We start from the raw sequence: 11,801 nt of genomic DNA, 5'->3' as shown, positions 1-11,801 counted from the left end.
AATATAAAAGTAGGTCTGCTCTATAGAGTGAACATTCCCTTTCCCTTCCTAAGGACAAAGTTGGTGGCACATTTTCAGGACTGCAATGCACCAGGAAATATTGCAGAACATTTACTTTACAACTCTGATTTATAAACAAGAAAAAGCCTTGTAAGCAGTATTGGCCCCTTTCTATTCAATTTCCCCTGATGATAGATATTTTCAAGAGAATTCCTTCTGAAAGGAGTTTGTTCCGAACTAAATGGCGGATAGAATTTGAACCAGTTCTCCAAGGCAGAGGGATTTGTGACCCAGGAAAACAGTTCTGTTAGCAAAGCACATGCTTCGTGAGGACCCGACATTGAGCACTCTTAGAAAATACATGTTTGAGAGAAAGGCTTCTTCCTTTCCTCTGACGGCGGCCATAAGGTGAGCCAAGATGGGCGCATACAAGTACATCCAGGAGCTGTGGCGGAAGAAGCAGTCGGACGTGATGCGCTTTCTGCTGAGGGTCCGCTGCTGGCAGTACCGCCAGCTGTCCGCGCTGCACCGGGCTCCACGCCCCACCCGGCCCGACAAAGCGCGGAGGCTGGGCTACAAGGCCAAGCAAGGTGCGTGGTGTCCGAGTGGGCGATCCCTGGTTCCCCCACCCTCCTGCGGTCACTCTAGCTCGGTGTACCCGGGAAGCACTGGGAAAGGCTTAACTGAGTCTCACCTGTCGGCGGTGGGTTTGTCCCTGTCCAGGTTACGTCATATACAGGATTCGCGTCCGCCGTGGTGGCCGCAAACGCCCGGTGCCCAAGGGTGCGACCTACGGCAAGCCTGTCCATCATGGTGTGAACCAGCTAAAGTTTGCCCGAAGCCTTCAGTCTGTTGCTGAGGTAAACGGATCGGGGTACTGGTTGTCCTGGCAACCCGTTAGGGGTTGTGGGCTGGAAGAAATGGGGACCACGGTGGAGTTTGACTGGGCGCAAGGTGGGCTTGGAGGTGTTTTGTACTTAACCTTGGCAAAGAGCAGCTATTATCAAAACTCTTACTACTGCTTGCTGCTTAGGTTTATACTAAGAAGATTTTCGTTTGTTTTAGTGAGCTAGGTCCTGGCAGAACCCTAAGCTTTTGAAGATGGTAAATTTTTGAGCTGTTCTCATATTACATTTAGTTATGCTGCTAATATAATGTTTTTATTCTGGACTGCTAAGCTGTGTTCTATGGTCAGGGACCCCTTTCCAAAAGCTGGAATCTTTTTATTCATTGACTCTTGTATAAGGCCATGGCCCTAACCCCTGTTGCTGGAGGGGACTGTGACAGAACTCACTCCATGCCCGGTGTTTGTATGGTTTTGTTGGGCGGGAGAATAAGAAGGATGATGTTTCTGTCTGCATACCTGTCGTTTTCACTGGGCTTTAGTGTGTGGGGACCTGGCCTGCTTTGGTCTCTGGTGATGCAGAGTTGGGAGGAAGGATTTTTGTCTGAGTTGTTGCCGTGGGCAGTACAGAAGACTGACTGGGCTTTTCCCTGTTTTAGGAGAGAGCTGGACGCCACTGTGGGGCTCTGAGAGTCCTGAATTCTTACTGGGTTGGCGAAGATTCCACATACAAATTTTTTGAGGTTATCCTCATTGATCCATTCCATAAAGCTATCAGAAGAAACCCTGACACCCAATGGATCACCAAACCGGTCCACAAGCACAGAGAGATGCGTGGGCTGACGTCTGCAGGCCGCAAGAGCCGAGGCCTTGGAAAGGGCCACAAGTTCCACCACACTATTGGTGGCTCTCGCCGTGCAGCCTGGAGAAGGCGCAACACTCTGCAGCTCCACCGTTACCGCTAATATACGTAATGTTTGTACAATTCATACCCCAATAAACAATTTAGGACCGTCCTGTCTGCTTAAAGGTGTTATTTGTCTGTTAAGACTGTCGCAGATTGTCATGAATGCTTTGTGGATTATAGCGGTTAAAGTGCAATAATGTTTGAAGATTACAGTGATGGTATATCTTGTTTCTGATGACCTTTCTGTCTGCATTACCTGCTTAGGGGGTTCGGTGTATGGTTTACATCATGTGGTATCCTATGTATGAAGAGTCATAGGACTTGCCCTGTAGAAGTGTTTGGTGCATGTGATAGAACCTGCAGCTTTTTTTGGGATGATAAAATCTTCTAGTCACTGAAGTGGCTGCTTGCTTTAGAGTTGGGATTTTGCTTAGAAATGTAGGAAGAGAAGCTTCCAGCTTGTTTTGTGAACATGCTTAGACAAGGGAGCTCAGCTACAACCCACAATTTGAGATTGAATCCAGTGCCCCATTTTCAGAAGAACCAGGTAAAATTGGAAGAGGCTTCTGTATTCTGTTGGATCTCAGGAGGATGAGCTTGATGTCCAGTAATCGGTGTTGACACCTTGGTGTTTCAAAGGTGGTGGAGATTTGAATTTTGGGTGGGGTGAGGCCTATGTGGGAATGGTATGGTGAGGTTGCCCTGGGCAGATTATTTCCCTTAGGGTTTGTAATCCAGTGATGGGTGCCATGTGGGCTTCAATTAATGCCAGCCAAGTGAACTCTAAAAAGTTGTGGTCAAGATAGTATCCAGCCATTAGGAAGCTTCTAGCCACATAACAAGGATGGTTGGGTACTTAAAGGTCAATCCTGGGCCAGTCAATTCATCTTGGGGGTAAGGAAAGCAGTTGGCCATATGACTTCATTAGTCTTTCCTTTGGTAGTGGTCAGTGGTACTTGTCCCAGGTATATTTCTCAGAGGTTGACATTTCACCAAGGCCACACATAACTACCATGTTTTGTTTGTGCCATGCCTTGGACTAGGTCCCAGGATGAGTATGGAATGAATAGACAGTACAGCCCTTATCAGGGATCTGGGCTAGTGGGCTTAACAATCTTAATTGAAGCTTTTCTTAAACTGTTTTTCTCTTCAGATTTCTAAAGGATTTTACTGATTTCCAGAAAATACTAGATAAAAATCTTGACCTAGAATTCTTTTCTATTCAGCAAAACAAATTGTATAGAGGTTGTTCAACTAAAGTAATAAATGTCTGTTAAACAAGTGTACCTTATGTTATCATTTATGTAAAAGCAAATGAAAACCTGCAAAAGATGCTTACGGTAGAAATGGCAAGCATCATTTGAGAGAAAATGTATGCTAAGTTAGGAAACTGCTTGGGCCCGGCACTGTGGCTCAGCACTGGAAAGATTGTCTGCTAAAGGCCTGTCAGCATTACAGAAGCTTGCCTTTATCCTCCCCACCCAGCAGCTAGAGGTTCTAAGTTTGTCCTAGTCTTTGTTATGCAAACTAAAATCCTTAGCAATTGACCTGCGCTGCTCCCTCAGTTCCTCAGTCTTTCCCCCAGACAATTGGAATCCTAGTAGATGGTCCGTGATCACTGCTAAAGTTTTCAGGTTTATTTCAGATAGTTTCAGTTATCTGAGGCGTCATTTAACTCCTGCCTCCACCTCATGGACCAGAATCATAGGCATGCATCAACACACAAGCTATTGTTTTTGTCTTGAGGAAAGACCTATGTTGCCCTGGGTGGTTTGGAACTGGTATGTAGACTGAACTGGACTGGAACTCAAATCTACCTACCTCTGCCTGCACACTCTTGGTTTCTTTATGAGACAGTCTTAATGTATAACCCAGGTTGACCTCAGTTACTGAGGTTAGTAGTTGGTCTCACAACTTAAGGAACAGGTACATAACTGATGGATTTTGCCACTGAAGTATATGCTTAAATGGTGTATCAGAGAGCACACCTCCTCATCCCCACACTTGGGAGGTAGGCAAGGGGATCAGCAGTACAAGCCTGTCTCAAGAAAGGCTGTGAGTAGCAGGCTCTGCATTAAGTGCCTTAATTGTACACCTTTCCATCTCTGCTCGGGAGGCAGAGGCTGTGAATCTGAGTTCAAGCCCAGCCTGGTCTACAGAGAGCTCTAAATCTGCCTCCCAGATTCCTGTTCTGAAGGCATTAGGTGAGATCAGTTTCTTGGATTTGACTTTAGATTTTGAGATAGTAACAGGCCTTGAACTGACATTTTGGAGGATGGAGACTGCTGGTGTTTGCCATATCCTCTACCCAGTTTATATGGTGCTCGGGATGGAGTCAGTGCTTTGTGTGTGCTAGGCAAGCACTCTTCCAACTAGAAGAAATAAGAAGTGAGAGAGTCTTGCTATGGATCCCACACTGGCCTCAGGCAGCAGCCCTTGGGTGTGATGGGATTGCACGTACGTACCATCACACCTGGCTCAGGAGATATTAAAATGTCTATTAGTTATTTTTACCCCAATTGCAGGGTATTCTACATGATAAATTCCTTGCATCATTATCTAGGAGCTTATTTGTCCCACAAAGAGCTTCATTCCCTTCATTTCTGCATGGTATGTGGATGTAATGTAATTGGATGAGGCCCTGTGTTAGTCTCTAGAACAGTGCTTCTCAACCAGTGGGTCGAGACCCCTTTGGGGGTTGAAGGATACTGTCATAGGTCGAATATCAGCCATCCTGAATATCAGATGTTTACATTATGATTCGTAGCAGTAGCAAAATCACAATTGTAAAGTAGCAATGAAAATAACTATGGTTGGGGTTACCACAACATGAAGGCTGCAGCACTAGGAAGGTTGAGAACCCTGCGTGAACTGCAGAAGATCCCCCTCGGAGTGGCCCAGTTATAAAAAGATCCAAGGGAAAGGCAGTGTTCTCTGCTAGTGAGTGCACCTATTTTTTCTGTGTGAGGGGTTCAAGACAGCGTTTCTCTGTAGCTTTTTGGAGCCTATCCTGGAACTAGCTCTGGTAGACCAGGCTGGCCTTGAACTCACAGAGATCTGCCTGCCAAGTGCTGGGATTAAAGGTGTGTGCCATCAACACCCTGTGCGGAACACTTAATATTTTCTTGAGGATATTCCCAGCATCCTTATCAGGCAACTGGCAACCACCTGAAACTCTAGCTCCAGGGGATTCCTCACTCTCCTCTGGCCTTCAAGATTACTTACATTTATGTCCACATCCTAACACCAACACTTACACAGAAATAAGATAAAAGTAAACTTGGACTTAAACTCAAAATAACAATTTTAGGGGTTGGAGAGATGACTCAGAATAAGAGCACTAGCTGTTCTGGAGGTCCCTGGTTCAATTCCCAGCACCCACACAGCAACTCACAATGTCTTTAATTCCAGTTCCAGGAAATCTGATGCTCTCTGTCTTCATGGACACCAGGCATGTACATAGTGCGCTTACATGCATGCAAGCAAATCACACACAAAAATAAATTTGAAAAAAATTAATTTTAAGTCATTGTCCAATTTTTTCCACAGAGTTTGTACCAATTTAAACCACCAGCAATATATGAGGGGACTTTTGTTTTTTATACCCGTCATGTTATCAAATTTTGGGATCTCTCTCAGTCTTGTGGAAAAGGCCGTTAGATACTTTTATTGTTGCTCTCTGAGTGTGGCAAAGACAACACCACATGTCTACCAAAGCTTCTTGCCACCAGAATACACAGCTAAACTCTTGTTTAGGTAGAAGTCTTATGAGTTATTCTGCAATTCAGGACAAGAGTAGACACTCCTTCCCTGCTTTCCCAAACTGCACATAACCATAGAAGCCCAAGCCGAGCAGTGGTGGGCACGCCTTTAATCCCAGCACTTGGGAGGCAGAGCCAGGCAGATCTTTGTGAGTCTGAGGCCAGCCTGGTCTACAAGAATTAGTTCCAGGACAGGTACCAAAGCTACACCTACACAGAGAAACCCTGTCTCAACAAAAAAAAAAAAAGAAAGAAAGAAAGGAAAGAAAGAAAGAAAGAAAGAAAGAAAGAAAGAAAGAAAGAAAGAAAGAAAGAAAGAAAGAAGAAAAGTCCAAGCTCCAGAAGGCACAGCTACAAATTGAGAGCTGCTCAACCCTGCCAGCCAGAGGAAGACTTCACTGCACTAGGGACTGCCACTTGGCCTGCTCTCCTGGCAGCATGGCCTATGTTGACCCTGATTATAAAATAAGCAATGGGTCTTATGTTTTCAGGAACCTATTACTACCTTTTAATTTAATTTATTTTTCATTTTCAAGACAGTGTTTCTCTGCATGGTCCTGGCTGTCCTGTGTAGACCAGGTTGTCCCTTGCCTCCTGTGTGCTGGGATTAAAGGCATGTGCTTTATGTGTGTTGATGTTTTGCCTGCGTGTCTGTATGTGTGAGGATGTCGGATTCCCTGAACTGGAGTTACAGACAGCTGTGAGAACCATGTTGATGCTAGGAATTGAACCCAGCTCCTTTGGAAGAGCAGCCAGTGCTTCTAATCACTGAACCATCTCTCCAGCCTAATTTTTATTTTTTTTTATAGATTGGTTTATGTTTATGAGTATTTTGCCTGCATGTATGTATGTATTCTTCATGTATGCCTGGTACCAGCAAAAGGTATCAGATTCCCATGAGCTGCCATGTGGGTGCTGGGAATCAAACCTGGTTCTCTGTAAGAACAAGTATTCTTTTTGTTTTGTTTGTTTGTCGAGACAGGGTTTCTCTGTGTAACAGCCCTAGCTGTCCTGGAACTTGCTCTGTAGACCAGGCTGGCTTTGAACTCACAGAGAAACCCTTTCTTGAAAAACAAAAACCGAGGGGAAAAAAAAAAAACCTGACCTCCTTGGCTTTGGTTTGGGAGCATGAAATCAGTGTTCTGACTGTTCTTCACTCGGGGAAGGGACAGTTGTCGTAAGTTTGTTCTGCAAAGTGAAGCTGGCCTGAGAGAGCTGGGTGAGGTGATACACAGGTACAAGCTATGTCTTATTTTATTTGTTATTTACAGGCTTTCTCTGTGTAGCTTCGGAGCCTGTCCTGGAACTCACTTTGGAGACCGTACTGGCCTCAAACTCACAAGGATCCACCTGCCTCTGCCTCCCGAGTGCTGGGATGACTGCCCAGCTCAAGCTATGTTTTAACCAACAGCCACCTCACAGAGAATAATGCAAAGTGTCAGTTTTTACCCAGAAGTCCTCTCTCCAGCCCATCATCACTCCCGTTTCAGCTTTGGGAAAGCTGGCCAGTTTGAAGATTTTAATTATTGATTCACAGTGAACACTGCCACCAGACATGCAGTGAAATGACGGCAAATAGGGGCTGTTGGTAGGAAACACTTTCTTTTAAACATCCCTCTCCGGGCAGGAGAGATAGCTCAGTGGTTAAAAGCACTGGCTGCTCTTCCAGAGTACCCAGGTTCAATTCCCAGCACCCACATGGCAGTTCACAGCTGTCTGTAACCCCAGTTCCAGGAGACCTGACACTTTCTCAGCAATGCACATAAAATAAAAGTTAAATAAATTTAAAAATCATGGCAATGCCAGAAGTAATGCCAACATTTAGGAGGCTGCAATAATTCTGCCCACACTAAACTACATAGCAATAGCAAGACCCTGTCTCTATACCCTCCACTCCCCAGAAAAACCCACAGCAACAAATCTTCTGCCACCATATCATAGTTGGTCTGTGCTTTAGGTTTCATAAAGCGCTCCAAAGCATGCTTTTGCAACTTGTGGTGGCGCTTGCCTTTAATCCTAGCACTCGGGAGGCAGAGGCAGGCAGATCTCTAGGAGTTCGAGGTCAGCCTGGTCTACAGAGTGAGTTCCAGGACAGCCAGGGTTACACAGAGAAACCCTGTCTCAAAAAACCAAAACAAGAAAGAAAAACAAAACATGCATTTGAAGATGTACCTGGCACACATATAGTATACTTTCAAACTGCAGTAAAGAGCACCTCATCCCTTCCCAATTAATAACTTCCTTTAATTGGCATTATAAACACCTCAACTAATTTGCTTGCATCTCTCCTTGTTATTCAGGGAGGTTCGTTATTGGCCCGTGCTGGTTTAGGAGCCACCGGTGGGGAGTGTGATTATGCATTGTCTAATCCCTAGACTGTCTGTGAGAGTATAAGCCTACTACTTCGGTCCAGAGGTTAATTATCAACTGAGTGGGATTATTTCACTCATCAGGAAGAAATATTCAAAAAGTAATCATCTTTGGGGTTGGAGAAATGGTTCAGCAGTTAAAAATAAATAACTCAGCTGGGCGATGGTGGCACACGCCTTTAATCCCAGCACTAGGGAGGCAGAGGCAGGTAGATCTCTGAGTTTGAGGCCAACCTGGTCTACAGAGCTAGTTCCAGGACAGGAACCAAAGCCACAGAGAAACCCTGTCTCGAAAAACCAAAAAAAAAAAATAAAATAAAGTAAAATAAATAAATAACTCAAAGTATTTCGAAAGATCAACTACATTTAAGATGGATTTCTTGGTCCCCCGTTTGGTGTCTGTAGGTTGAACCTGTTGCAATCAATTCAATACTGATAGCACACCCACCATTAATATGACCACAACGAAAGCATTTTCAATATTATTCTCACTTCAATATGAGAGTTCTCTAACTTGTTAATGCTTAGGGCTGTAGTGTGTGTGTGTGTGTGTGTCTGTGTGTCTGTGTGTTTTCAGTTGAGGCAGGGCCTTGCTATGGAAACTCTTACCTACTGCTTCAGAACCACGCCCACCTGCCTGCCTGATACCTCGCTCCTCACCCTGATGGTCATGGACTCATCCTTAGAAAATAATCAAGAGCCCCCAATTAAATGCTTCCTTTTTTTTTTTTTTAAGCTTTTTAATACAGGGCTTATCTGTAGCTTTGGAGCCTGTAACTAGCTCTTGTAGACCAGGCTGGCCTCGAACTCACAGAGATTTGCCTGCCTCTGCCTCTCGAGTGCTGGGATTAAAGGCGTGTGCCACCGACACCTGGAAAATCCTTCCTTTTATAAATTATTTTGGTCATGGTGTCTCTTCACAGCAACAGAACAGTTGCTAAGATAATATTGGTCCTCTTAACTTTGTCCACACTCAAAGACCTGAAACCTGTGAACATGTTGGGTTTCAAAACAAACAGGATGAAGGCTGCTATCAGCTGACTTTAACATGGGGAATTTTCCATGGCCCGGGAGTCTCTAAATGGTGAAAAGGCAGGAGAGCTGAAAGCCAGAGAGATGGCATCGTGATGAGGTTCAGCCTGGCAGTGCCAGCTTTGCAGACAGCCAGGGACCACAGCATCACATAACAGAGGCTGCCTAAGTATCCACCGGGAACAGTCCTGCCCACGTTTGGGTTCTTGTCCAGCAAGACCTGCCTTGGAACCCGCAGCCTACAATCATGGCACGCAACCATAAACCTGTGTTTTGTTAACCACAGTTTGTGGTATTTTATTGAACAAATTGAAAACCGAGTTCCATATTGTTCTGACTTCTACACCTGCCGTTTCTTCTCCTCCCACATGCTCTAACAACCTTTCCCCTCTGTAAGCCTAGGGCTCTCCACTGATACGGAGGGCTTGTTCCTCAGGGACATTTGGCAATGTTTGGAGACGTTTTTTGTATGACACACCACACTGGTGTTTTCCTCCCAAAGTCCAGTGAGTAGGAGCTGGTGGACACTGCCAAAGACCCGGAAATGCTTCTGCCCAGTGTTACAGCCCTGGAATCCGAGCACTTAGGAGGCCGAGGGAGGGGGAAGACCCCAAGTGCCAGGCCGGTCTGGGCTCCATAATGAGATCCTGTTTCATAAGAACAAGAAAAAGTGGCAGACATCGTAATGACCCCTAACAAGTAGCTGTGCACACTAAAACTAATAACACTGTACGGGAAACCCTACTCTGTGTGTCTGCAGTCTCGTGTTACACACGGGCTGGGAAGCAAGTGCTCCCATGCGAAGACTCCCTGGACCTACTCCCCTTGCCCCCTGCTTCTTCTCTGATCTTCACTTTTCTTTCTTTTTCTTCTTGGCCTTGGGATCCTCCTGCCTCCACCTCCAAGTGCTGTGATGGCCAGTGCTTCTCAGTGCCTCCTCCTCCTCCTCTTCCCCCTTTTCGTCCTTCTCCTCCTCCTCTTCTTTCTTCTCTCTTTTTTCTATCTCATACAGAAAACTGGAATGTCTTGTTTCACCCCCGCCCCCATAAGCCAAAGCTGAACATGGAGCCTATTCATCCCGATGCTCTGGAGTGGTGGGAGAGCATTGGCAGGTTAGGCAGCTGTTGGAATGACCCTGTGATACTGGGTCTTTGGCCAATTAAAGTCACTGTTTGGTTAATTTAGTGACATCATCGCGATGAAGTTCCCTTGGCTATTTTGTTTCCATCCTGCAGATGTGTTAAAAATTTAAGTTCCAGTTTCAACTTTTATTTATGCTGAGTTCAGCCCTTCGTATAGGCTCATTATACACTGAGCACTAACAAGGGTGACACTTCTGGGCAGGCAGCCAGCATTCCTGGGTCAGCAGGAATGATTTCAGTTCAATTTATAAAGCAAAAGAAAGGGATCTGGTTGACCTACAAGGACCAATTTTGCAAGAATTAGCATTAACCACAATGGTGATTGTTCACAGCTTGCCTGTCTTCCTGAGAAAGCCTGAAGAAAGGGCGCTTTTCTCCCTGCAAAGGAAGTGTCATTCTTTTATCTTTCTAATTTTTTTGTTTTTCGAGACAGCGTTTCTCTGTGGTTGTGGAGCCTGTCCTGGAACTAGCTCTTGTAGACCAGGCTGGTCTCGAACTCACAGAGATCCGCCTGCCTCTGCCTCCCAAGTGCTGGGATTAAAGGCGTGCGCCACCACCACCCGGCTCTAATTTTTTTTTTCTAGACAGGGTTTCTCTGTGTAGTCCTGGCTGTCCTGGAACTGGCTCTGTAGACCAGGCTGGCCTCAAACTCCCTGAAATATGCCTGCCTCTGCCTCCCAAGTGCTGGTGACATGTGCCACCAACACCGGCTTCTTTTTAAATTTTTAAAATAACATTTCTTGTGGAAAGGGTGTACTATGGGTTGCAACCAGAGCTCAGAAGACAACTTTCAGAAGTCCATTCACTTTCCACTGCGTGGGTCCTGGTGATCAAAGTTAGGCGGTCAACCTTGGTGGCAAACACCCTCCCCACTGAACCACCTCGCTGACCCAAAGCATCCATTTTGGTTCTCTTTTAAAAGAAAATTCTTTCAGGATATATTAGAAGACTTCTTAACTAACAGTCTTTGTTTGTTTGGGTTTTGGTTTTTTGAGATATGGCTGTACTGGAACTTGCTTTGTAGACCAGGTGCCCACGAATTCACGGAAATGCACCAGCCTCTGCCTTCCAAGTGCTGGGATTAAAGGCTGCTCCACCATTGCCAGGCAACTAACAGGGTTTTTTTTTTTTTTTAAGATTTATTTATTTATTATGTATACAACATTCTGCCTTGATGTATGCCTACACACCAGAGGAGGGCGCCAGATCTCAGTAGAGATGGTTGTGAGCCACCATGTGGTTGCTGGGAATTGAACTAAGGACTTCTGGAAGAGCAGCTAGTGAGTGCTCTTAACCTCTGAGCCATCTCTCCAGCTCTCTAGCCCCAACTAACAGGTTTTTAAAAACATCTTTGGACAATAGGATAAGGGCTAGAAAATGTGGGGGTCACTCAGCAGGACCCCCTCCAGTTCACCTCTTTTCTCTTTGTTTCAGGCAACCTTAACGATGCCTCAGTGTTCCAGGTTGATTCATACACAATGCAATGGTCTGAGGTGAAGTTAGTGCTCCAAGAGGCTTGGTGCTTTCTCCACACACCAATTCATAAACCAGCTGTGGGCCTGGCTTCTCCTTTTCTTGTCTTACCTCAGTGACTCTGTGGCGCCTCTACTCGCTTACAATTGTGCTTTAGCTCATTGCCAAAAATTTAGTGGCCTAACACAGCACAAATCTATGAGGAGGCAGAGCCAAAAAGGATAGCCAATAAGTTTGAGGCAAGCCTGGTCTACATAGTGAGTTCCAGGTTAG

The 11,801-nt window shown here is 45.4% G+C and overlaps 1 protein-coding gene across 1 annotated transcript; it reads left to right on the top strand.

The window, feature by feature from the left end:
• The first annotated feature begins 372 nt into the window (after nt 1-372).
• Rpl15 (ribosomal protein L15) lies at nt 373-3,037 on the top strand. The gene is made up of 3 exons (XM_050140723.1): nt 373-590; nt 724-860; nt 1,504-3,037. Exons 1-3 carry the CDS (start codon nt 419-421, stop codon nt 1,807-1,809), a joined length of 615 nt encoding a protein of 204 aa, XP_049996680.1. The 5' UTR covers nt 373-418; the 3' UTR covers nt 1,810-3,037.
• Nucleotides 3,038-11,801: the final 8,764 nt, after the last annotated feature.

The sequence above is a fragment of the Alexandromys fortis genome, unplaced genomic scaffold (genome assembly GCF_014885135.2).
Source record: "Alexandromys fortis isolate MF-2015 unplaced genomic scaffold, M_Fortis_MF-2015_v1.1 scaffold_46, whole genome shotgun sequence".
Taxonomy (NCBI): domain Eukaryota; kingdom Metazoa; phylum Chordata; class Mammalia; order Rodentia; family Cricetidae; genus Alexandromys; species Alexandromys fortis.
This window is presented reverse-complemented; position numbering and strand designations above follow the sequence as displayed.

What these genes read in the sequence shown, in the direction of transcription:
- Rpl15 (XM_050140723.1), top strand. Translation starts at nt 419, where the DNA reads ATGGGCGCATACAAGTACATCCAGGAGCTGTGGCGGAAGAAGCAGTCG. An exon ending in GGGCTACAAGGCCAAGCAAG is followed by an intron (nt 591 to 723) that starts GTGCGTGGTGTC and finishes GTCCCTGTCCAG; the next exon opens with GTTACGTCATATACAGGATT. An exon ending in GCCTTCAGTCTGTTGCTGAG is followed by an intron (nt 861 to 1,503) that starts GTAAACGGATCG and finishes TCCCTGTTTTAG; the next exon opens with GAGAGAGCTGGACGCCACTG.